The sequence below is a fragment of the Coregonus clupeaformis genome, unplaced genomic scaffold, assembly GCF_020615455.1.
Source record: "Coregonus clupeaformis isolate EN_2021a unplaced genomic scaffold, ASM2061545v1 scaf0143, whole genome shotgun sequence".
NCBI lineage: Eukaryota > Metazoa > Chordata > Actinopteri > Salmoniformes > Salmonidae > Coregonus > Coregonus clupeaformis.
Window position 1 is genome coordinate 641,136 of NW_025533598.1, and position 27,748 is coordinate 668,883.

The following is a 27,748-nucleotide window of genomic DNA, read 5'->3' on the forward strand; positions in this document are numbered from 1 at the left end:
ATTCTAAAATGGATTCAATCGTTTTTTCCCCCCTCATCAATCTACACACAATACCCCATAATGACAAAGCAAAAACAGGTTTTTAGAAAAGTTTGCGAATGTTTATTATTATTTTTTTTGTAAATATCACTTTTATACATTTACATAAGTATTCAGACCCTTTACTCAGTACTTTGTTGAAGCACCTTTGGCAGCGATTACAGCCTCAAGTCTTCTTGGGTATGACGCTACAAGCTTGGCACACCTGTATTTGGGGAGTTTCTCCCATTCTTCTCTGCAGATCCTCTCAAGCTCCGTCAGGTTGGATGGGGAGCGTCGCTGCACAGCTATTTTCAGGTCTCTCCAGAGATGTTCGATAGGGTTTAAGTCCGGGCTCTGGCTGGGCCACTCAAGGATATTCAGAGACTTGTCCCGAACCCACTCCTGTGTTGTCTTGGCTGTGTGCTTAGGGTCGTTGTCCTGTTGGAAGGTGAACCTTTGTCCCAGTCTGAGGTCCTGAGCGCTCTGGAGCAGGTTTTCATCAAGGATCTCTCTGTACTTTGCTCTGTTCATCTTCCCCTCGATCCTGACTAGTCTCCCTGCCATTGAAAAACATCCTCACAGCATGACGCTGCCACCACCATGCTTCACCGTAGGGATGGTGCCAGGTTCTCTCCAGACGTGACACTTGCCATTCAGGCCAAAGAGTTCAATCTTGGTTTCATCAGACCAGAGAATCTTGTTTCTTAAGTCCTTCAGGTGCCTTTTGGCAAACTCCAACTCTGTCTGGCCACTCTACCATAAAGGCCTGATTGATGGAGTGCTGCAGAAATGGTTGTCCTTCTGGAAGTTCCTCCCATCTCCATAGAGGAACTCTGGAGCTCTGTCAGAGTGACCATCGGGTTCTTGGTCACCTCCCTGACCAAGGCCCTTCTCCCCTGATTGCTCAGTTTGGCCGGGCGGCCAGCTCTAGGAAGAGTCTTGGTGGTTCCAAACTTCTTCCGTTTAAGAATGATGGAGGCCACTGTGTTCTTGGGGACCTTCAATGCTGCAGAAATGTTTTGGTACCCTTCCCCAGATCTGTGCCTCGACACAATCCTGTCTCGGATCTCTACGGACAATTCCTTCGACCTCATGGCTTGGTTTTTGCTCTGACATGCACTGTCAAATGTGGGATCTTATATAGACAGGTGTGTGTATTTCCAAATCATGTCCAATCAATTGAATTTACCACAGGTGGACTCCAATCAAGTTGTAGAAACATCTCAAGGATGATGTTAAACCCCTACAACTCATCCAGAATGCTGCAGCCCGTCTGGTGTTCAACCTTCCCAAGTTCTCTCACGTCACCCCGCTCCTCCGCACACTCCACTGGCTTCCAGTTGAAGCCCGCATCTGCTACAAGACCATGGTGCTTGCCTACGGAGCTGTGAGGAGAACGGCACCTCCGTAACTTCAAGCTCTGATCAGTCCCTACACCCAAACGAGGGCATTGCGTTCATCCACCTCTGGCCTGCTGGCTCCCCTTCCTCTGCGGAAGCATAGTTCCCGCTCAGCCCAGTCAAAACTGTTCGCTGCTCTGGCACCCCAATGGTGGAACAAGCTCCCTCACGACGCCAGGACAGCGGAGTCACTCACCACCTTCCGGAGACACTTGAAACCCCACCTCTTGAAGGAATACCTGGGATAGGATAAAAGCAATCCTTCTACCCTCCCCCTACCCCACTCCCCCCAAAAAAAAAGAAATAGATATATTGTAAAGTGGTTGTCCCACTGGCTATCATAAGGTGATAAGAGCGTCTGCTAAATGACGAAAATGTAAATGTAATGATCAATGGAAACAGGATGCACCTGAGCTACATTTCGAGTCTCATAGCAAAGGGTCTGAATACTTATGTAATTAATGTATTTCTGTTTTTTATTAGTAATACATTTGCTAAAATTTCTAAAAACCTGTTTTCGTTTTGTGATTATGGGGCATTGTATGTAGATTAATGAAAAATAATTGTATCAATTTTAGAATAAGGCTGTAACGTAAGAAAATGTGGAAAAGGGGAGGGGTCTGAGTACTTTCCCAATGCACTGTATTTGTTAGCTCGCTAGCCAATCAGTTGTAGAGGAATGATTCCATTAACGTTTCTAATTACAGTTTTTCTCCATTGGTTTGGCTCATTTCTTGAAACAGAAATTACATTCTCAAAACTCTAAGATCATTTGGCAAAACAGTCTTACAGTTCAGCACAACACTATAGCTCACTTGCAAAAGCTCATATCTCTCCTAAAACTGTTCACTCATGCTTCAAAACTAAATTCCTTTCCCATATAAGGAGTCAGTGCCACGAAAATGGCAAAGATCCTTCTCAATTGCTTTGGCTCATTTCTTGAAACAGACCGGACGTTCTCAACACTCTTGGTGCTTTAGCCAAAATAACGTGGATGGTTCGGCACAACACCATGGTTCACCTGCAAAAGCTCATACCTCTCCCAAAACAGTTCACGCATGTGTCAAAACTAAATTTCCTTCTCATTTAAACAGTCAGTGCCCCAAAATGCTTCGTCCCTTTGGCATTGTGTAAGCACTGCAAGTCAAAATGTTTAGATGTTTTGTCACTATGGCAGAGGACCATTGAAATATCCCTCATGTCCACCTTTCAGTCTTAGCCCAGTCCTTCATTGACAATGGTTACTGTACTGTTTTTTGTCTAGCTAACAGAATACAATTGTGTATAAAACTGAAAAAAATAAATAGGATTTTAGGGTAAGAGTAGCCTCCAAGGTTTGACATCACACATTGCACTCATACTGCCAAGGAAATTGTAACCATTATCATTCACACACATAAAGTAACTTCCATACATCAGAGTAAAAGAAAATGTATACAGCATAATATACTGTAATATAAACACACAAACAAAAAACAATGAAAATTATATGCAGCCTACAGTGCTGTAAATAAAGCTGGAGTTTCACAACTAACAGTTCTTCACTGGTCGCTGTCCTCACCCTCCTGGCCATCCACACGCTGCTGTCTGTCTGGCCACAGATTCTCGTCCACATCACAGCGTATATTCTCCCTTGCGATGCAACGAGGGAAGAAACGGCGTGCATGTCGCAACCATCCCCTACACTGATCTCCTGTAATATCCTCACACGCAGCGTCCATTGCATGGAGCAGGGACCTCTGATCTTGAGCCCGATGCTCATACACTCTCCACCTCCAAGCGGAGAAATACTCCTCAATAGGATTGAGGAAAGGAGAGTAAGGTGGTAGGAACACCATGACCATCCTTGGATGAGTAGTGAACCAGGCCCTGATGAGCGGGCCACGGTGGAAATTCACATTGTCCCATACAATGACATATTGTGGTAGGTGAGGCCCTACGAGACCGCTCTCATTTTCAGGGATCAAATCAACATGAAGGCGGTCCAAGAAGATGAGGAGCTTCTGTGTATTGTATGGGCCAAGACTGGGGATGTGAGTGGCCACACCATTCTCCGATATGGCAGCACACATAGTTATATTGCCCCCTCGCTGGCCTGGGACATCCACCATGGCCCGGTGGCCAATAATATACGGCCACGTCTTCGGCCCTTGGCCAGGTTGAAGCCAGCTTCATCCACAAACACGAGGATGTGATGGGTCTCGTTTCCTTCCAATGCCATTATTCTCTACAATAGCGTAAAAAAAGAAAACATCAAATCAGTCATACAGAAGAGTCATACACTACAGTTACAGACAATTACATAGGAATGTTCTATGTTCTCCACAAGTTCAATATACTACTGGCCACTACTCCAGTGGTTCCAAACCTGGGGTACATGTACCCCTATGCAGAGGTACTACAGGGGGTATTTGACAGAAAGGGGAGGGGGAAATCATCAATGACTAGACTTACTGAAATGTTACAGTAAAACCCACAGTATTAGATAGATTTACATGGGAGGCACTAATTGCAGCTCTTTGACCCCTTTTCTTATTGTATGTTATATTCTTCAAAATAAGGATTATAATGATAATTGCATCATACAGTAAGCTGCAGTTTTTAGGCGAAATGTTGAAGTCAGATAAATCAAATACTTCCATACCTGGATTACCTGGATACACAAATCAGGTAAAGTGGGTACTGAAGCCAAAAAAGTTTGGGAACCACTGCTTAATTGTAAAAAATTTATAATGATGGACAACCAGTAACTGACTTACATGTACATACTGGTACCGCAGCTCTTTCACTCTATCAGAGTTCCTCTCAAATGGTACCCTGTAAATTTGCTTCATTGTCATCTGATGCTTCTTCAATATCCGGTCTATTGTGGAGATGCTTATAGAGTTGACATTTTGGAATATGGCATTGTCTTGTAGGATTGCAGCGCGGATCTGTCTCAATGTGATGGCATTATTTGCCATCACCATGTTACAGATCTCTTGTTCTTGTTGTTCATTGAGAAGTTTTCCTCTGCCACCTGTGCAAGGTTGTCGTCCAATCCTAGATATAGAAGTCAAAGGACAACACTCTATTCGTAATGTATACCTTATGTATTCCTTACAGAATGAGTTACCTATGTAATTGTATTGTTGTTTTACTTACAGTAACTTTACCACAATTCTAATGCATCACTGCACAGTGACTGGAATACTACTGTAAACTGTATCATCAATACTGTAGAAAATAAACTATTCCATAGTTTATTTTCTCCAATGTTTTTCTTGTCATTTTTAGTATCATAACATCCCATTGAGGTAAGATATTACTGTAGGCCTATCACACACACACACTAAATGAATAGGTAAATATGTAAATAAATATATTTCTTGCTCTATGCACAGTGTCCTGTCCTATACAACATATAATTCCATCATTGACTGACTACATACCTGTTTTCCCTGCGAAAGGTTTGGATGATGGAGGAGACTGTTGAGCGAGGCACATTAGGCTGCACTCGGCGACCTGCCTCCGCCATTGTGAGGCCATGGTTGATGACATGGTCTATAATTGTGGCCCGAATTTCATCCGGGACAGCATGGTGTCCTCGTGCTCCTCGGCCTCTTCCCCCTATTCCACCACCACGCACCCTTACTCCTCCTCCTCCTCTTCTTCTTCTTCCTCTTCCTCGAGCAGGCAGTTGCCCTTGTTCATTTACTTGGCCAGGTGCCTCCATGTTCAGAAATTGTACTGGTCCTGCATGGTCAAGCTCTTTACATACATGTTTGGCAGCATTCACAGTCATGGACAGCACCTGTCAGGTAACTAAACATACTGTTTGATTGGTCATCTGAGATGTGTGAAACTCCTCCTTCGTTAGTCAAGTTCTAGTTTCACCTGACTGTCAATTGCTGTAATAAATTTATCAAATGTTCCAAGGGATTCATATATGGTATTCATGGTATTATGTTCTTGACTAATTTTGACAATTGAACAGACTATTGTGCATGTGATGACTTATACAATGAAATGACGCTGACACGTTTTGGAGCGAACAACCATTAGACTGAGAATCAACAATCAGTTTAGATCAACAAGATCTATTCACTTGGAAATTGTGCTAAATGTAGGCTACCTGTACTTAATCATTTGCAAAGATGTACTGAGACATTGAGACATGTACTTAGACATTTGCAATTTGATGAAATGAATGAGAAATTCAATTCTGTTGTGAACAATTGCCAAGTGGTTTGGAGGTTTGTCCATGTAGTTTTGAGAATGTAATTTCTGTTTCAAGAAATGAGCCAAACCAATGGAGAAAAACTGTAACTGCCAATACGCACGCCAGCATTCCATTCAAACAACTCAGTCAATCCACAGCCATACACTGGCTGAAATCAGTTGATGATAGGAATTGGTATAAAACCTGTATAAACTGTGTTTTAGGTTGACAACAATGATATTATACAATTTCTGATATCACATGACATACTTTTATTTTCCTGCATAAGTAAAATCAAGATTATGCCTCTACTGCCATTCATTACAATTACACTGCTTTGGATTTCTCCCCGACCAACATGGCTGCAATTTTCACCCCATTCTGGAACTTTGAGGGCTTATGACATAGCCCCTCTGGTAATTGAATAGAATATCTGTGGTTTTACCCTCCAATCATTCTAACTGTTCAATAGTCTGCTTCAGAGCCTGTCCAAACCTGAATACATACTGATGCTCTGTTTGATTGATTAGTTGTCCGTTGCAACAAGGAGGAAATAGAATGTAAAATGACTACTGAACCAAATATATTTTGTTTAAGTCTGTGTGCAATAAAGCTGCTTTGATAACGTATAATAATGTTTCAATGTTGAGTGTGTGATAAATGTGTGTTGTTTATAAAAGGGGTGTTAAACACCTGACTGTAATAACCCCCTAGAGTACAGGTAGTAACCACGGTAACCCTAACCCCTAGACTACAGGTAGTAACCACGGTAACCCTAACCCCTAGACTACAGGTAGTAACCATGGTAATCTTAACCCTAACCTACTAGACTACAGGTAGTAACCACGGTAACCCTAGACTACAGGTAGTAACCACGGTAACCCTAACCCCTAGACTACAGGTAGTAACCACGGTAACCCTAACCCTAGACTACAGGTAGTAACTACGGTAATCCTAACCCCTAGACTACAGGTAGTAACCACGGTAACCCTAACCCCTAGACTACAGGTAGTAACCACGGTAACCCTAACCCCTAGACTACAGGTAGTAACCACGGTAACCCTAACCCCTAGACTACAGGTAGTAACCACGGTAACCCTAACCCTAGACTACAGGTAGTAACTACGGTAATCCTAACCCCTAGACTACAGGTAGTAACCACGGTAACCCTAACCCCTAGACTACAGGTAGTAACCACGGTAACCCTAACCCCTAGACTACAGGTAGTAACCACGGTAACCCTAACCCTAGACTACAGGTAGTAACCATGGTAACCCTAACCCCTAGACTACAGGTAGTAACCACGGTAACCCTAACCCCTAGACTACAGGTAGTAACCACGGTAACCCTAACCCCTAGACTACAGGTAGTAACCATGGTAACCTTAACCCTAACCTACTAGACTACTGGTAGTAACGTTAACCCATTGTTGCTTCTTGACGTTTCCACTTCACAATAACAGCACTTACAGTTGACCGGGGCAGCTCTAGCAGGGCAGAAATTTTACTAACTGACTTGTTGGAAAGTTGCCATCCTATGACGGTGCCACGTTGAAAGTCACTGAGCTCTTCAGTAAGGCCATTCTACTGCCAATGTTTAGTCTATGGAGATTGCCTGGCTGTGTGCTCCATTTGATTTAGACAGCCTTTTTGGGCCCTAACGTGTTTATTAGGATCAAGTTCCATCCCCACTGTGAATTATTTGAAAGTTGGCTACAAATCGAGATATTGAATCAATAGTGATCCATTCTGACTGCTGCATGGCCACGTGCTGACACTGACCAATCACGGGTGAGCCGGCTACGAGGAGACTGGTTGACTTTCTCAGGCAGGATGAAAACGACTACATTGACCATGATCCTTTGTTACGGCCGCTTTCACCATGATCCTTTGCTAGTTACAGCCACTTTCACCATGATCCTTTGTTATGGCCGCTTTCACCATGATCCTTAGCTATTTTTTTGTTGCCATTCAGCCCCATCAAAGATGATGGATATACTGACAAGATGTCTCTCCGCCCTAACAATTGGAAATGGTCAATAAGAGTATTGATGAAGACATCATTACATCATCTTTAGTGCTGTTCTCACTGACTGACTAAGGTCCCAGGAAGGTCAGCAGAGATATCTAGCCTATAGCTGAAGTAGAAAACACCCTTCTCTGCTAGGTTCCGTTATTAGAATGGTCGATGACAGGAATGCCCTTTAGACAAAAACAACTCCACTGCAAAAAAATGGAACCAATAGAATAGTCCCAAAAGAGCAAACTCCCTGTTAAATCAGGGCCAGGTTGTATGTGGTGTTTGGGCTGTAATATACATATGGTGTCAAAGCAAGTACTGTGAAATGACACACAGTACAATACCGTAAAATTGACTGCATTATTCTGTAAAAAAAAAAAAGTAAATGATACCGTAATCGCAATGAATGAATGAAATTAATTGAGTGGGAGGGGTTTGTATTTCACAGTATTTTACTGTAATTACAAGGGATTGGTGCAAGCATGTTGGCTGCTAGGTAAAGTGTTTACACATTATAGTATATTCATTCATATTTGGTGTTTTATATCACTTGGACTTCTGGAGGCCTTAACAAAGGCTTCCAAACTAGCAGCGACTAAACTGGCTAAATGCTCAACCACGTAAGGTTTAAGACTTGCTGCCACTCCAATCTGTCCCCTGTACATTTTAAATTGATGGGCCACTGTAACCACATAGGAGTTAAATTGGTACAGCATTCTCACTCACAGGTGCAACAAATATAGCCTCAAAATATGTTAATGAGCCAGAAACAACAACAATACCATGCACCCCCTAGTGGTCAAAATGTTTTTGGCGCTCCAAAGGTACTGTATTCTGTGGGGTGGAATAACAGTACCATTCAAAATACAGCAATTCTTTCCCCTGCCAAAAACATATGTTCTCACAATGCACCATAATTTACAGTATGCTGCAGTAAAATGTTTGAGTATTTTACTGTTGATAATTTTAAAAAATGACGGTATAATTTACAGTTTTCAGTTACAGGGTAGGCGTACCCACGTTACGCCTGACCTATGAGCCAGTTCATAGATTCACTGAAGGAGATAAAAACATTTTATTACATAGAATATCATTCTATGTATCATATTGGTTGGTTCTATGTATCATATTGTGTATTTCTCATATATAAAGTCATAGGAGTTGTTTTGGTGCGTAACGTCAAGTTTAAAGAGCCAGTAGTTAATCCAATAGAAAGCAGAGTTAACCTACTATGGTCACGGAGGATTAAGTTGTTTTTAACTGTAATATGATTTACAGAATGTCCTGCCACAGAGTTGCATGTAAGCTACTGTCAAATTCACAGTAACCCCTTTAGAGAGTGTCAGAGAGAGACAGAGACAGAGACAGAGAGTGTGTGAGAGAGACAGAGACAGAGAGAGAGTGTGAGACAGAGACAGAGAGAGAGTGTGAGACAGAGACAGAGAGAGTGTGTGAGAGAGACAGAGAGAGAGTGTGAGAGAGAGACAGAGAGAGAGAGAGAGAGTGAGAGAGAGAGAGAGTGTGTGAGAGAGACAGAGACAGAGAGAGAGAGTGAGAGAGAGACAGAGACAGAGAGAGTGTGTGAGAGAGACAGAGACAGAGAGAGAGAGTGTGTGAGAGAGACAGAGTCAGAGACAGAGAGTGTGAGAGAGAGAAAGAGACAGAGAGAGAGAGAGAGAGAGAGAGAAGTGTGAGAGAGAGAGAGAGAGAGAGAGAGAGAGAGAGAGAGAGAGAGACAGAGAGAGTGTGTGAGAGAGACAGAGACAGAGAGAGAGAGAGAGAGAGACAGAGAGAGAGAGAGAGAGAGCAGAGAGAGAGAGTGTGAGAGAGACAAAGAGACAGAGAGAGAGAGAGAGAGAGAGAGAGAGAGAGAGAGAGAGAGAGAGAGAGAGAGAGTGTGTGTGAGAGAGACAGAGACAGACAGAGAGAGTGTGTGAGAGAGACAGAGAGAGAGAGTGTGAGACAGAGAGTGTGAGAGAGACAGAGACAGAGAGAAAGTGTGAGACAGAGACAGAGACAGAGAGAGTGTGTGAGAGAGCGAAAGAGACAGAGACAGAGAGAGAGGGAGTGTGAGAGAGACAGAGACAGACAGAGAGAGAGTGTGTGAGAGGGAGACAGAGACACAGAGAGAGAGAGAGAGAGAGAGAGTGTGAGAGAGACAGAGACACATGGAAAACAAAAAGAGAATTACTTGACACATTGGAAAGAACAGAGCAAACTAGAATGCTATTTGGCCCTAAACAGAGAGTACACAGTGGCAGAATACCTGACCACTGTGACTGACCCAAACTTAAGGAAAGCTTTGACTATGTACAGACTCAGTGAGCATAGCCTTGCTATTGAGAAAGGCCGCCGTAGGCAGACCTGGCTCGCAAGAGAAGACAGGCTATGTGCACACTGCCCACAAAATGAGGTGGAAACTGAGCTGCACTTCCTAACCTCCTGTCAAATATATGACCATATTAGAGACACATATTTCCCTCAGATTACACAGACCCACAAATAATTAGAAAACAAACCCAATTTTGATAAACTCCCTTATCTACTGGGTGAAAAACCACAGTGTGCCATCACAGCTGCAAGATTTGTGACCTGTTGCCACAAGAAAAGGGCAACCAGTGAAGAACAAACACCATTGTAAATACAACCCATATTTATGTTTATTTATTTTCCCATTTGTACTTTAACTATTTGCACATTGTTACAACACTGTATATAGACATAATATGACATTTGAAATGTCTTTATTCTTTTGAAACTTCTGAGTGTAATGTTTACTGTTAATATTTATTGTTGATTTCACTTTTGTTTACTATCTACTTCACTTGCTTTGGCAATGTTAACACACATTTCCCATGCCAATAAAGCCCTTAAATTGAAATTGAAATTGAGAGAGAGTGTGTGAGAGAGAGACCGAGACAGAGAGAGAGAAAGTGTGAGAGAGAGACAGAGAGACACAGAGAGAGAGAGAGAGAGAGAGAGACAGAGTGTGTGAGACAGACACAGAGAGAGAAAGTGTGAGAGAGAGACAGAGAGACACACAGAGAGAGATAGAGAGAGAGAGACAGAGTGTGTGAGACAGAGACAGAGAGAGAGAAAGTGTGAGAGAGAGACAGAGAGACAAACAGAGAGAGAGTATCAATTTCTAAAAACCTAATTTTCTGCATTCTCTAGACTTTAGGCCTGTTGTCCGTCAATAATCCAACTTCATGACCTTGTTGTTGAGTTGTTTTTGAACTGTAGTAGCCTATAGCCTAACCTTTGTTGAGTTGTTTTTGAGCCTAAACCTTGTTGACCAGCTTGTTTTTCCACTCATATCTGGGGTTTTGTAATAGCTCAGACACACCGGTAGGATGGTCAAACGTTTGCCTGCCGACAGACGGTACTCAACACAGCAAAGACTTTGAAGTCGTCAGCCACTCAGCCTTGTTAAAATACTCCAAACCGGTAGATGTTAGTGGTGTTGTTTGGCAATGTATGTCCGTGTGTGTTGCTTTATGGTCTTGTCAATGTTAGCTAGCCAGCTAGCTGCGCTAATGTTGCTGTTGTTGTAGAAAGCCCTTGTTGATACTAGCCAGATGGCCACAGCTAGATAACTAGATAGAAAAATTACAAAGAAACAATTTAATTCACTCTACATAATCGCATACAGCCCATAAATACATTTAGATACATAGCTAAACGTGTAGCATAATTCGCTAGCTAGCTAGCTGTTGGTAAAATAACTCTCGGCAGCCAACTACAAGCAGCTGCTGCATGGAAACCAATCCATTGTGATTTAATGATAATAATGATAATAATATAATAATAATAGTAATAATAATATGCCATTTAGCAGACGCTTTTATCCAAAGCGACTTACAGTCATGCGTGCATACATTTTTTGTTACTAGCTACAGTGGCTAGCTAGCTTGGTGAAGCATTTAGCATTGTGTGAATTGTGCTGCACTTAGCAGCCCACTGGTTTCATTTTAGGTGAAAGCTGCTTCATCTGTGTTTATACACACACACGCACGCACACACGCACACACGCACACGCACACACGCCCGTAGACCACTGCGCCACTCGGGAGACTGTTTCACATGGAGTGTGTGTGTGACTGCCTGGCTCAGTTAACAAGCTAGTTAACTAATAGACTATAGACCCCATCCACCTCCCACCCTGTCCCGTAGACTATAGACCCATACACCTACTGTCCTGTCACGTAGACTATAGACCCATACACCTACTGTCCTGTCACGTAGACTATAGACCCATACACCTACTGTCCTGTCCCGTAGACTATAGACCCATACACCTACTGTCCTGTCACGTAGACTATAGACCCATACACCTCCCACCCTGTCCCGTAGACTATAGACCCATACACCTCCCACCCTGTCCCGTAGACTATAGACCCATACACCTCCCATCCTGTCCCGTAGACTATAGACCCATACACCTCCCATCCTGTCCCGTAGACTATAGACCCATACACCTACTGTCCTGTCCCGTAGACTATAGACCCATACACCTACTGTCCTGTCACGTAGACTATAGACCCATACACCCACTGTCCTGTCCAGTAGACTATAGACCCATACACCTACTGTCCTGTCACGTAGACTATAGACCCATACACCTACTGTCCTGTCACGTAGACTATAGACCCATACACCTACTGTCCTGTCACGTAGACTATAGACCCATACACCTACTGTCCTGTCACGTAGACTATAGACCCATACACCTACTGTCCTGTCACGTAGACTATAGACCCATACACCTACTGCCCTGTCCAGTAGACTATAGACCCATTCACCTACTGTCCTGTCACGTAGACTATAGACCCATACACCTACTGTCCTGTCACGTAGACTATAGACCCATACACCTACTGTCCTGTCACGTAGACTATAGACCCATACACCTACTGTCCTGTCACGTAGACTATAGACCCATACACCAACCGTCCTGTCACGTAGACTATAGACCCATACACCTACTGTCCTGTCACGTAGACTATAGACCCATACACCTACTGTCCTGTCCAGTAGACTATAGACCCATACACCTACTGTCCTGTCACGTAGACTATAGACCCATACACCTACTGTCCTGTCACGTAGACTATAGACCCATACACCTACTGTCCTGTCACGTAGACTATAGACCCATACACCTACTGTCCTGTCACGTAGACTATAGACCCATACACCTACTGTCCTGTCACGTAGACTATAGACCCATTCACCTACTGTCCTGTCCAGTAGACTATAGACCCATACACCTACTGTCCTGTCCCGGCCACATCCACATACCGGCCTCGAGATAGATAGGCAGATAGATAGATTGATATAGCAGGTAGATAGACAGGTAGATCAGCAGAGTAATGATGGGGTTAACTTCTGGTAATACTTCTGGTAATGACGGGGGTTAACTTCTGTTAATACTTCTGGTAATGATGGGGGTTAACTTCTGTTAATACTTCTGGTAATGATGGGGGTTAACTTCTGTTAATACTTCTGGTAATGACGGGGGTTAACTTCTTTTAATACTTCTGGTAATGACGGGGGTTAACTTCTGTTAATACTTCTGGTAATGATGGGGGTTAACTTCTGTTAATACTTCTGGTAATGATGGGGGTTAACTTCTGTTAATACTTCTGGTAATGATGGGGGTTAACTTCTGTTAATACTTCTGGTAATGACGGGGGTTAACTTCTGTTAATACTTCTGGTAATGATGGGGGTTAACTTCTGTTAATACTTCTGGTAATGACGGGGGTTAACTTCTGATAATATTTCTGGTAATGACGGGGGTTAACTTCTGTTAATACTTCTGGTAATGACGGGGGTTAACTTCTGTTTAATACTTCTGGTAATGATGGGGGTTAACGTCTGTTGTTAATACTGCGGTTAGATTGACAAGTAGATCCACATTCCAGCATCATCTCTGCTCTGCTTTGTCTTTCTGTTGACTAACTTTGTTTTACTGCTGGAACCCAGGACCCAGTGGACTATTCTTGCTAAATAAATCAAATGAAACGACTTTAATATTATAAAGGTCCGGTTCCAAATCACTTTAATCTATCTGGCTTAATCAAAAGCTAACTTCATCAAAACGCAATCTTTGTCAGTAGGGCAGACCTATATTATTTCCTCTTCCTTCCTTCCCTCTCTGTCTCTCTCTTTCTCCGTGGACGACTGTGAGAGGGTGCTCTGATTGGCTGCAGCAGTGTTCTAGCGTCACCTCCGACAGCCAATAGGAAGACAGGAGCGCGTATAAAGGCTTCCCGGGAAGCTGTCGGGTTACAAGAAAGAAAGAAAGAAAGAAAGAAAGAAAGAAAGAAAGAAAGAAAGAAAGAAAGAAAGAAAGAAAGAAAGAAAGAAAGAAAGAAAGAAAGAAAGAAAGAAAGAAAGAAAGAAAGAAAGAAAGAAAGAAAGAAATAATATCCGAGGGTTGATATCTCCGAGGAACATATCTTGACAAGAAGAACTGAAGAATTCTGAAAAACTGTGAACATCTGTCTTGGATCTCTGTGTCTAGAATATACCTGCATGGAGTCATACCTGCCTTCACTACTTATATTAGGTACTTTTATTACAAACGTACTGTGCTGAATTGATTACAATAGGTTTTAATGTTGTAATTAATGGTGGTTAGAATAGGATTATAGTTGTTAATGTTGTAATTAGAGTTACCATGTATTTCTCCCAAGTTAAGAGTAAGCATAACCATTCAAGTTTATTTATAATTTTAATGTCGCGGTGAAACCAGTGATCCCATTCATTAATTCCTCTGGGCTTCGGTAATGTGGAGAGGACGGGATTCTATAGAATAATCTGGGCAACGTTGAAGAATTTATTTGCACACTTGTTTATAAGCCTGGTGAATCCAGTATCCATTAACGAACTACCCCATTATGAGCTAGTGGTTTGGCCTATCGGTATTCTCTGAAGTGTTTTTGTCAATTGCTCCGGAGTTATGATTAGATGAGTGTCGACGGTTGACTCTTTGTGCGTGCGCGTCCTCGGTTTGTTTATCTGGCGTCCGTTTAAGGCGCTATTGTGTTGCGGATGGGGATGCGCCGTTGGACAGATAATTGCATTGAGAGAGACGGAGTAAGTGATTTGAGTGCGAGAGAGCCGGCCAGCCGGTTAGGACCGGTTCGTCATTCATCATCAGTTTCCGCACCAAGGTACGGAACAGAAGTCCGTCATTGTCTCCAGCGCGTAATTGACTCCCCCCGCCGCCCTCAGCCCCTCTCTGACGTAGAGACTTAGCTGCTGTAGCTGGACACCGGTAGAACACCTCACCGGTAGATTTCAGTCACTGTCACACTGTTACCTAGGTAATTACACCAGGGTTAATGTGCGTGTCCATGTGTCTTATAGCATAAGGAGGGAGACGTTGAGACACAAGAGGGAGGGAAGGACTCTCATGAAGCCAGAACACAGAAAAGAGAAAGAGTTGCATACTAATCACCTTGAAGGTCAAAGGACCACGTGGTCACATAAGCTGTGGGGAGGAGGGGGTGGGGTCTGTTGGTTCCTATGGTGATCATCAACATTCAGACTGTTCTTGAACGATATTAATGATAAAGTTCAATAAAGTAACAGTAATTAATATAACTGTGATCATATGATATTGTATTCAAAACAACCACTACCCAGTGTGGATAACTGCTGAAATAACCTCTCTCTCATCTCTCTGTTTTCACAGACCTGTGAACGCTGATCTCCAGAGATACTGGCAGAGGGCCTCTTATCACTATATTCTGACTAGAACATGTTCTGCTGACCCTGTCCCGTCTGGTCATGGCTCCGTCCCTGGCCACAGCGTTTGCCAGGCGGTGGTGGATGGCGGTGACAGCCATCATAGAGAACCTGCTGTTCTCAGCCGTCCTGCTGGGCTGGGGGTCACTACTCATCATGCTCAAGTCTGAAGGCTACTACTCCTACATGTGCAATGGAGAAGGTAAGAGACACAACCTTTATGTAACCTCTCTTCAACATGCTCTTCATGGAGAAGGTAAGAGCACAACCTTTATGTAACCTCTCTTCAACATGCTCTTCATGGAGAAGGTAAGAGCACAACCTTTATGTAACCTCTCTTCAACATGCTCTTCATGGAGAAGGTAAGAGCACAACCTTTATGTAACCTCTCTTCAACATGCTCTTCATGGAGAAGGTAAGAGCACAACCTTTATGTAACCTCTCTTCAACATGCTCTTCATGGAGAAGGTAAGAGCACAACCTTTATGTAACCTCTCTTCAACATGCTCTTCATGGAGAAGGTAAGAGCACAACCTTTATGTAACCTCTCTTCAACATGCTCTTCATGGAGAAGGTAAGAGCACAACCTTTATGTAACCTCTCTTCAACATGCTCTTCATGGAGAAGGTAAGAGCACAACATTAGCTGTCTAGGAGGGAGGACCCCAGGAACATTAGCTGTCTAGGAGGGAGGACCCCAGGAACATTAGCTGTCTAGAAGGGAGGACCCCAGGAACATTAGCTGTCTAGGAGGGAGGACCCCAGGAACATTAGCTGTCTAGGAGGGAGGACCCCAGGAACATTAGCTGTCTAGAAGGGAGGACCCCAGGAACATTAGCTGTCTAGAAGGGAGGACCCCAGGAACATTAGCTGTCTAGGAGGGAGGACCCCAGGAACATTAGCTGTCTAGAAGGGAGGACCCCAGTAACATTAGCTGTCTAGAAGGGAGGACCCCAGGAACATTAGCTGTCTAGGAGGGAGGACCCCAGGAACTTTAGCTGTCTAGGAGGGAGGACCCCAGGAACATTAGCTGTCTAGAAGGGAGGACCCCAGGAACATTAGCTGTCTAGAAGGGAGGACCCCAGGAACATTAGCTGTCTAGGAGGGAGGACCCCAGGAACATTAGCTGTCTAGAAGGGAGGACCCCAGGAACATTAGCTGTCTAGGAGGGAGGACCCCAGGAACATTAGCTGTCTAGGAGGGAGGACCCCAGGAACATTAGCTGTCTAGGAGGGAGGACCCCAGGAACATTAGCTGTCTAGGAGGGAGGACCCCAGGAACATTAGCTGTCTAGAAGGGAGGACCCCAGGAACATTAGCTGTCTAGAAGGGAGGACCCCAGTACTACACTACAGCTTTGAGTTTTCTAATGATTTCTTGGCTTTTTTCGCAATACACCACAGCTTTGTTGGTTGATGTGCTGTCCTGTCATCTTTTAAGATTCCTATACTTACACATCCCCTCTCTCTAGGTAACCACACCTCCTCCCCCAACCTGTCTGTCCCTCGCCCTCCACCAGGGGGCGATGGTGACTACAGTGATTACTACGCAGAGGGTGTGGTGGGGCTGGGGGACAGGGTAGAGATGAGGCCCCTGGCCCCCCGGGACCCAGACGGCCCCATGAGGATGAACGGCTGGCTGATCTGTAAGGACCAGGATGAGATGTTGAACCTGGCCTTCACCGTGGGATCATTTGTCCTCTCAGCCATCACTCTGCCGCTGGGCATCGTCATGGACAAATACGGACCACGCAACGTACGACTACTGGGCAGGTAGGAGAGAGGGGGGAGATGGAGGAGAGAGGGGAGAGGGGGTAGAGGAGAGAGAGGGGGGTAGAGGAGAGAGGGAGAGGGGGGTGGAGGAGAGAGGGAGAGGGGGGGGGGGTGGAGGAGAGAGGGAGAGGGAGAGGAGCTAGGGAAGAGAGAGGGTGTGTGTCTGTGTGTAGTCTCAGTTAGTCTGAACAGTTCAACAGGTGACAGTTGGTAGTGTGTGTCTGTGTGTAGTCTCAGTTAGTCTGAACAGTTCAACAGGTGACAGTTGGTAGTGTGTGTCTGTGTGTAGTCTCAGTTAGTCTGAACAGTTCAACAGGGTGACAGTTGGTAGTGGTTGGTTCAGGTGACAGTTGGTATGTGTGTGTCTGTGTGTAGTCTCAGTTAGTCTGAACAGTTCAACAGGTGACAGTTGGTAGTGTGTGTCTGTGTGTAGTCTCAGTTAGTCTGAACAGTTCAACAGGTGACAGTTGGTAGTGTGTGTCTGTGTGTAGTCTCAGTTAGTCTGAACAGTTCAACAGGTGACAGTTGGTAGTGTGTGTCTGTGTGTAGTCTCAGTTAGTCTGAACAGTTCAACAGGTGACAGTTGGTAGTGTGTGTCTGTGTGTAGTCTCAGTTAGTCTGAACAGTTCAACAGGTGACAGTTGGTAGTGTGTGTCTGTGTGTAGTCTCAGTTAGTCTGAACAGTTCAACAGGTGACAGTTGGTAGTGTGTGTCTGTGTGTAGTCTCAGTTAGTCTGAACAGTTCAACAGGTGACAGTTGGTAGTGTGTGTCTGTGTGTAGTCTCAGTTAGTCTGAACAGTTCAACAGGTGACAGTTGGTAGTGTGTGTCTGTGTGTAGTCTCAGTTAGTCTGAACAGTTCAACAGGTGACAGTTGGTAGTGTGTGTCTGTGTGTAGTCTCAGTTAGTCTGAACAGTTCAACAGGTGACAGTTGGTAGTGTGTGTCTGTGTGTAGTCTCAGTTAGTCTGAACAGTTCAACAGGTGACAGTTGGTAGTGTGTGTCTGTGTGTAGTCTCAGTTAGTCTGAACAGTTCAACAGGTGACAGTTGGTAGTGTGTGTCTGTGTGTAGTCTCAGTTAGTCTGAACAGTTCAACAGGTGACAGTTGGTAGGTGTGTGTCTGTGTGTAGTCTCAGTTAGTCTGAACAGTTCAACAGGTGACAGTTGGTAGTGTGTGTCTGTGTGTAGTCTCAGTTAGTCTGAACAGTTCAACAGGTGACAGTTGGTAGTGTGTGTCTGTGTGTAGTCTCAGTTAGTCTGAACAGTTCAACAGGTGACAGTTGGTAGTGTGTGTCTGTGTGTAGTCTCAGTTAGTCTGAACAGTTCAACAGGTGACAGTTGGTAGTGTGTGTCTGTGTGTAGTCTCAGTTAGTCTGAACAGTTCAACAGGTGACAGTTGGTAGTGTGTGTCTGTGTGTAGTCTCAGTTAGTCTGAACAGTTCAACAGGTGACAGTTGGTAGTGTGTGTCTGTGTGTAGTCTCAGTTAGTCTGAACAGTTCAACAGGTGACAGTTGGTAGTGTGTGTCTGTGTGTAGTCTCAGTTAGTCTGAACAGTTCAACAGGTGACAGTTGGTAGTGTGTGTCTGTGTGTAGTCTCAGTTAGTCTGATTTGCACGACACCAACTCCATCATCAACTTTGCTGACGACACCACTGTGTTAGGCCTGATAACCAACCACGATGAGACAGCCTATAGGGAAGGGGTAAGTGAACTGGCATTGTGGTGTCATGACAACAACCTCTTCCCCAAATGTCAACAAAACAAAGGAGTTGATTGTTGACATCGGGAAGCAGGAGAGGGAACACGCCCCCATCCACATCAACGGGACTGTAGTAGAGAGTTCCTCTGAGTCCACATCACCCACGACTTGAGATGGACCAACAACACCACCACCACTCAAGAGGGCGCAACACCAACAACACCACCACTCTCAAGAGGGCGCAACACCAACAACACCACCACTCATGTCAAGAGGGCGCAACACCAACAACACCACCACCACTCTCAAGAGGGCGCAACACCAACAACACCACCACTCTCAGGGCAACAACACCACCACTCATGTCAAGAGGGCGCAACACCAACAACACCACCACCACTCTCAAGAGGGCGCAACACCAACAACACCACCACTCTCAAGAGGGCGCAACACCAACAACACCACCACCACTCTCAAGAGGGCGCAACACCAACAACACCACCACTCATGTCAAGAGGGCGCAACACCAACAACACCACCACCACTCATGTCAAGAGGGCGCAACACCAACACCACCACCACTCTCAAGAGGGCGCAACACCAACAACACCACCACTCTCAAGAGGGCGCAACACCAACAACACCACCACTCATGTCAAGAGGGCGCAACACCAACACCACCACCACTCTCAAGAGGCGCAACACCAACAACACCACCACTCTCAAGAGGGCGCAACACCAACAACACCACCACTCATGTCAAGAGGGCGCAACACCAACACCACCACCACTCTCAAGAGGGCGCAACACCAACAACACCACCACTCATGTCAAGAGGGCGCAACACCAACAACACCACCACTCATGTCAAGAGGGCGCAACACCAACAACACCACCACTCATGTCAAGAGGGCGCAACACCAACAACACCACCACTCATGTCAAGAGGGCGCAACACCAACAACACCACCACTCATGTCAAGAGGGCGCAACACCAACAACACCACCACTCATGTCAAGAGGGCGCAACACCAACAACACCACCACTCATGTCAAGAGGGCGCAACACCAACAACACCACCACTCATGTCAAGAGGGCGCAACACCAACAACACCACCACTCATGTCAAGAGGGCGCAACACCAACAACACCACCACTCATGTCAAGAGGGCGCAACACCAACAACACCACCACTCATGTCAAGAGGGCGCAACAGCGTCTCTACTTCCTGAGGCGGACGAAAAAATTGGGCATGCCACCCCCGGGTCCTCTCCGAATATTACCGCTGCACCATCGAGAGCGTCCTGACCCGTTGCATCACGGCCTGGTACGGGAATTGCTCCGTCTACAAACGCAAGGCCCTCCAGCTGGTGGTGAAGGCGGCCATTTGCTTGGAAGGCAGCCACGGTGCGTCCTTTATTTAAAGGGGGAGATCAAGCTGATCCTAACTGTTATAGGCCAATATCTATCTTGCCCTGTTTATCAAAAGTGTTGGAAAAACTTGTCAATAATCAACCGACTGGCTTTCTTGATGTGTATAGTATTCTCTCTGGTATGCAATCTGGTTTCCACTCAGGTTATGGATGTGTCACTGCAACATTAAAGGTCCTACATGTTGTCTAATATATTGATGTATTGATTTATTGTCTAATGTATTGATGTATGAAACTGTATGCACTCACTAACTGTAAATCGCTCTGGATAAGAGCGTCTGCTAAAATGACTAAAATGTAAAATGTATGGTTATGTATGATATTGATGTATTGTCTAATGTATTGTCTAATGTATTGATGTATGGTTATGTATGATATTGATGTATTGTCTAATGTATTGATGTATGGTTATATATGATATTGATGTATTGTCTAATGTATTGATGTATGGTTATGTATGATATTGATGTATTGTCTAATGTATTGATGTATGGTTATGTATGATATTGATGTATTGTCTAATGTATTGATGTATGGTTATGTATGATATTGATGTATTGTCTAATGTATTGATGTATGGTTATATATGATATTGATGTATTGTCTAATGTATTGATGTATGGTTATATATGATATTGATGTATTGTCTAATGTATTGATGTATGGTTATGTATGATATTGATGTATTGTCTAATGTATTGTCTAATGTATTGATGTATGGTTATGTATGATATTGATGTATTGTCTAATGTATTGTCTAATGTATTGATGTATGGTTATGTATGATATTGATGTATTGTCTGATGTATTGATGTATTGTCTAATGTATTGATGTATGGTTATGTATGCTATTGATGTATTGTCTAATGTATTGATGTATTGTCTAATGCATTGATGTATTGTCTAATGTATTGATGTATGGTTATGTATGATATTGATGTATTGTCTAATGTATTGTCTAATGTATTGTCTAATGTATTGATGTATGGTTATGTATGATATTGATGTATTGTCTAATGTATTGATTTATGGTTATGTATGATATTGATGTATTGTCTAATGTATTGATGTATGGTTATATATGATATTGATGTATTGTGTAATGTATTGATGTATGGTTATATATGATATTGATGTTTTGTAAATGTATTGATGTATGGTTATATGATATTGATGTATTGTCTAATGTATTGATGTATGGTTATATATGATATTGATGTATTGTCTAATGTATTGATGTATGGTTATATATGATATTGATGTATTGTCTAATGTATTGTTATGTATTGTCTAATGTATTGATGTATTGTCTAATGTATTGATGTATTGTCTAATGTATTGATGTATGGTTATGTATGATATTGATGTATTGTCTAATGTATTGATGTATTGTCTGTGTGTATTCCAGTGCCTGTTTCTCCTTCTCCTGTCTCCTCATCTCCTACGGAGCATACAACCCTGATGGTGAGCAGCTGTAATAAATACATTTAGATTAGATTGCAATGTATTAGTCACCTGATGTAATGGCAGGGTGCAGTGTCCATATGTAGGTAGCTGACTAGTGGTAGCTCTTCAGCAGCCTGATGGTCTGGGGGTAGAACAGGCTCCGGTGGCTGAGGTCCCTGATGGTCTTGGGGTAGAACAGGCTCCGGTGGCTGAGGTCCCTGATGGTCTTGGGGTAGAACAGGCTCGGGTGGCTGAGGTCCCTGATGGTCTTGGGGTAGAACAGGCTCCGGTGGCTGAGGTCCCTGATGGTCTTGGGGTAGAACAGGCTCGGGTGGCTGAGGTCCCTGATGGTCTGGGGGTAGAACAGGCTCGGGTGGCTGAGGTCCCTGATGGTCTGGGGGTAGAACAGGCTCGGGTGGCTGAGGTCCCTGATGGTCTGGGGGTAGAACATGCTCGGGTGGCTGAGGTCCCTGATGGTCTGGGGGTAGAACAGGCTCGGGTGGCTGAGGTCCCTGATGGTCTGGGGGTAGAACAGGCTCAGGTGGCTGAGGTCCCTGATGGTCTGGGGGTAGAACAGGCTCGGGTGGCTGAGGTCCCTGATGGTCTGGGGGTAGAACAGGCTCGGGTGGCTGAGGTCCCTGATGGTCTTGTTGGCCTTCCTGCGACAGCTGGTGTTGTACTGTAGGTGTCCTGGAGGGCGGGCCCAACTTCTGGGGCAGTAGGATGGTACATTTCATTGGAATTTCATTGGAATTTTACCCACTTAACCACACAGACACACTGTAAATAATTATTCTGGGGTGAATTGAAAAAAAAAATAACATATACATTTAATTACCAACAATGTTTAAGAATAAATCCAACTTAATGTAATGTAAGTATATTTAATGAGGATAACCAAAGATAGAGAAAATTGAGTGATTCATCGGAAGTTTGTTTTTAATCTCCTTGCACTTCCTATCTCGTCACGTGGCTCTGTTTTCAGAGGATTATGGGTAATGTTTCCTATCTCGTCACGTGGCTCTGTTTTCAGAGGATTATGGGTAATGTTTCCTATCTCGTCACGTGGCTCTGTTTTCAGAGGATTGTGGGTAATGTTTCCTATCTCGTCACGTGGCTCTGTTTTCAGAGGATTATGGGTAATGTTTCCTATCTCGTCACGTGGCTCTGTTTTCAGAGGATTATGGGTAATGTTTCCTATCTCGTCACGTGGCTCTGTTTTCAGAGGATTGTGGGTAATGTTTCCTATCTCGTCACGTGGCTCTGTTTTCAGAGGATTGTGGGTAATCTTTCCTATCTCGTCACGTGGCTCTGTTTTCAGAGGATTGTGGGTAATGTTTCCTATCTCGTCACGTGGCTCTGTTTTCAGAGGATTGTGGGTAATGTTTCCTATCTCGTCACGTGGCTCTGTTTTCAGAGGATTGTGGGTAATGTTTCCTATCTCGTCACGTGGCTCTGTTTTCAGAGGATTGTGGGTAATGTTTCCTATCTCGTCACGTGGCTCTGTTTTCAGAGGATTGTGGGTAATGTTTCCTATCTCGTCACGTGGCTCTGTTTTCAGAGGATTGTGGGTAATGTTTCCTATCTCGTCACGTGGCTCTGTTTTCAGAGGATTGTGGGTAATGTTTCCTATCTCGTCACGTGGCTCTGTTTTCAGAGGATTGTGGGTAATGTTTCCTATCTCGTCACGTGGCTCTGTTTTCAGAGGATTGTGGGTAATGTTTCCTATCTCGTCACGTGGCTCTGTTTTCAGAGGATTGTGGGTAATGTTTCCTATCTCGTCACGTGGCTCTGTTTTCAGAGGATTGTGGGTAATGTTTCCTATCTCATCACGTGGCTCTGTTTTCAGAGGATTGTGGGTAATGTTTCCTATCTCGTCACGTGGCTCTGTTTTCAGAGGATTGTGGGTAATGTTTCCTATCTCGTCACGTGGCTCTGTTTTCAGAGGATTGTGGGTAATGTTTCCTATCTCGTCACGTGGCTCTGTTTTCAGAGGATTGTGGGTAATGTTTCCTATCTCGTCACGTGGCTCTGTTTTCAGAGGATTGTGGGTAATGTTTCCTATCTCGTCACGTGGCTCTGTTTTCAGAGGATTGTGGGTAATGTTTCCTATCTCGTCACGTGGCTCTGTTTTCAGAGGATTGTGGGTAATGTTTCCTATCTCGTCACGTGGCTCTGTTTTCAGAGGATTGTGGGTAATGTTTCCTATCTCGTCACGTGGCTCTGTTTTCAGAGGATTGTGGGTAATGTTTCCTATCTCGTCACGTGGCTCTGTTTTCAGAGGATTGTGGGTAATGTTTCCTATCTCGTCACGTGGCTCTGTTTTCAGAGGATTGTGGGTAATGTTTCCTATCTCGTCACGTGGCTCTGTTTTCAGAGGATTGTGGGTAATGTTTCCTATCTCGTCACGTGGCTCTGTTTTCAGAGGATTGTGGGTAATGTTTCCTATCTCGTCACGTGGCTCTGTTTTCAGAGGATTGTGGGTAATGTTTCCTATCTCGTCACGTGGCTCTGTTTTCAGAGGATTGTGGGTAATGTTTCCTATCTCGTCACGTGGCTCTGTTTTCAGAGGATTGTGGGTAATGTTTCCTATCTGTCACGTGGCTCTGTTTTCAGAGGATTGTGGGTAATGTTTCCTATCTCGTCACGTGGCTCTGTTTTCAGAGGATTGTGGGTAATGTTTCCTATCTCGTCACGTGGCTCTGTTTTCAGAGGATTGTGGGTAATGTTTCCTATCTCGTCACGTGGCTCTGTTTTCAGAGGATTGTGGGTAATGTTTCCTATCTCGTCACGTGGCTCTGTTTTTCAGAGGATTGTGGGTAATGTTTCCTATCTCGTCACGTGGCTCTGTTTTCAGAGGATTGTGGGTAATGTTTCCTATCTCGTCACGTGGCTCTGTTTTCAGAGGATTGTGGGTAATGTTTCCTATCTCGTCACGTGGCTCTGTTTTCAGAGGATTGTGGGTAATGTTTCCTATCTCGTCACGTGGCTCTGTTTTCAGAGGATTGTGGGTAATGTTTCCTATCTCGTCACGTGGCTCTGTTTTCAGAGGATTGTGGGTAATGTTTCCTATCTCGTCACTTGGCTCTGTTTTCAGAGGATTGTGGGTAATGTTTCCTATCTCGTCACGTGGCTCTGTTTTCAGAGGATTGTGGGTAATGTTTCCTATCTCGTCACGTGGCTCTGTTTTCAGAGGATTGTGGGTAATGTTTCCTATCTCGTCACGTGGCTCTGTTTTCAGAGGATTGTGGGTAATGTTTCCTATCTCGTCACGTGGCTCTGTTTTCAGAGGATTGTGGGTAATGTTCCCTATCTCGTCACGTGGCTCTGTTTTCAGAGGATTGTGGGTAATGTTTCCTATCTCGTCACGTGGCTCTGTTTTCAGAGGATTGTGGGTAATGTTTCCTATCTCGTCACGTGGCTCTGTTTTCAGAGGATGGTGGGTAATGTTTCCTATCTCGTCACGTGGCTCTGTTTTCAGAGGATGGTGGGTAATTCAACATTTTTAGACTTAATTATTATTTTACACAATGTTGTATGCATGTTTGAAGAACGGAAAGTATAATCTATTTTAGCATCAAGCAGCTTGAAATGAGGCGTAATGGTTCATAATGAACGGATATCAAAACCATCAAGCAGAATGGCGTTCAATGATGAGACCATTCCCACATTTCCAACTTTTAATATTAGAGGCAAATGCAGTATCCTGCAATGCTTACTGTAAAACCTCTAGTCACTGCTGGTGGTTTGAGCAATGTGCTCAACCATGCCTGCCAGAATGGGTTAAACTGACAAATTATCATATACAGTGCATTCTGAAAGTATTCAGACCCCTTGACTTTTTCCAAATTTTGTTACGTTACAGCCTTACTCTAAAATGTATTAAAACATTTTTTTCCCTCATCAATCTACACACAATACCCCATAATGACAAAGCGAAAACAGGTTTTTAGAAGTTTTTGCAAATGTATTAAAAATAAAAAACAGAAAAACCTTATTTACATAAGTATTCAGACCCTTTGCAATGAGACTCGAAATTGAGCTCGGGTGCATCCTGTTTCCATTGATCATCCTTGAGATGTTTCTACAACTTGATTGGAGTCCCCCTGTGGTAAATTCAATTGATTGGACATGATTTGGAAAGGCACACACCTGTCTATATAAGGTCCCACAGTTGACAGTGCATGTCAGAGCAAAAACCAAGCCATGAGGTCGAAGGAATTGTCCGTAGAGCTCCGAGACAGGATTGTGTCGAGGCACAAATCTGGGGAAGGGTACGAAAACTATTCTGCAGCATTGAAGATCCCCAAGGTCACAGTGGCCTCCATCATTCTTAAATGGAAGAAGTTTGGAACCACCAAGACTCTTCCTAGAGCTGGCCGCCCGGACAAACTGAGCAATCGGGAGAGAAGGGCCTTGGTCAGGGAGGTGACCAAGAACCCGATGGTCACTCTGACAGAGTTCTAGAGTTCCTCTGTGGAGATGGGAGAAACTTCCAGAAGGACAACCATCTCTGCAGCACTCCACCAATCAGACCTTTACGGTAGAGTGGACAGACGGAAGCCCTCCTCAGTAAAAGGCACATGACAGCCCGCTTGGAGTTTGCCAAAAGGCACCTAAAGGACTCTCAGACCATGAGAAACATGATTATCTGGTCCGATGAAACCAAGATTGAACTCTTTGGCCTGAATGCCAAGCGTCATGTCTGGAGGAAACCTGGCACCATCCCTACGGTGAAGCATGGTGGTGGCAGCATCATGCTGTGGGGATGTTTTTCAGCGGCAGGGACTGGGAGACTAGTCAGGATCAAAAGAAAGATGAACGGAGCAAAGTACAGAGAGATCCTTGATGAAAACCTGCTCCAGAGAGCTCAGGACCTCAGACTGGGGTGAATGTTCACCTTCCAACAGGACAACGACCCTAAGCACACAGCCAAGACAACGCAGGAGTGGCTTCAGGACAAGCCTGAATGTCCTTGAGTGGCCCAGCCAGAGCCCGGACTTGAACCCTATCTAAAATCTCTGGAGAGACCTGAAAATAGCTGTTCAGCGACGCTCCCCATCCAACCTGACAGATCTTGAGAGGATCTGCAGAGAAGAATGGGAGAAACTCCCCAAATACAGGTGTGCCAAGCTTGTAGTGTCATACCCAAGAAGACTCAAGGCTGTAATCGCTGCCAAAGGTGCTTCAACAAAGTACTGAGTAAAGTGTCTGAATACCTATGTACATTTCAGATTTTCTTTAAATTTTTGCTAAAATTTACGAAAACCAGTTTTTGCTTCATCATTATGGGGTATTGTTTGTAGGTTGATGAGGAAAAGCAACTATTTAATCAATTTTAGAATAAGGCTGTAACGTGACAATGTGGAAAAAGTCAAGGGGTCTGAATCCTTTCCGAATGCACTGTACAGTACATAAGTCAACGTTTAACATTCAAATCCTAGTCCAGAAGAAGTTATCACATTTTCCACTAGACAGGATTTGAAACACCATAATAATGTTTAGAAGGAAAAACACCATGTAACGGTTCAGAACATCTCAGGATGATGTGTTTCAATACTCCAGCAAAGTTAAGGTTTCGTCTGTTTGACATTGGTGTGACAGCTCAGTTGCCACTAGCTTTTTGTGTGTGTTACAATAGTGTAATAAATAACATGTTTAATGGGTTTGGTCTGCTTCATGTTGCCACTAGAGTGTGTGTGTGTGTGTGTGTGCGTGCGTGTGTGTGTGTGTGTGTGTCTAACGGTGTCTCCATCTTCCTCCACAGAGCAGTCTATCCTCATCTTCATCGCTCTGACGTTGAACGGCTTTGGAGGCATGTGCATGACCTTCACCTCCCTCACGGTAAGAGAGTGTGTGTGTGTGAGTGGACGTGTGTGTATGGTACGTGTCTCTGTGTGAGTGTGTGTGTGTGTGTGTTCAGGTCATATTTCTCCTTATTCATTTGTGATTTCACCATATTCCCTTATGAGCCAAAAGAGAAAGTGTGTGTGTGTGTTT

The 27,748-nt window shown here is 44.2% G+C and overlaps 1 protein-coding gene across 1 annotated transcript; it reads left to right on the forward strand.

Moving 5' to 3' along the window:
- Positions 1-14,009: 14,009 nt before the first annotated feature.
- Positions 14,010-27,592, forward strand: slc43a2a (solute carrier family 43 member 2a; the record flags this gene model as incomplete). Its single annotated transcript, XM_045213704.1, has 5 exons — positions 14,010-14,214; positions 15,346-15,600; positions 16,868-17,168; positions 21,711-21,766; positions 27,516-27,592. Coding segments are annotated over exons 2-5 (594 nt in total), but the record flags the coding sequence as incomplete, so codon positions are not given.
- Between the last annotated feature and the right edge of the window lie 156 nt (positions 27,593-27,748).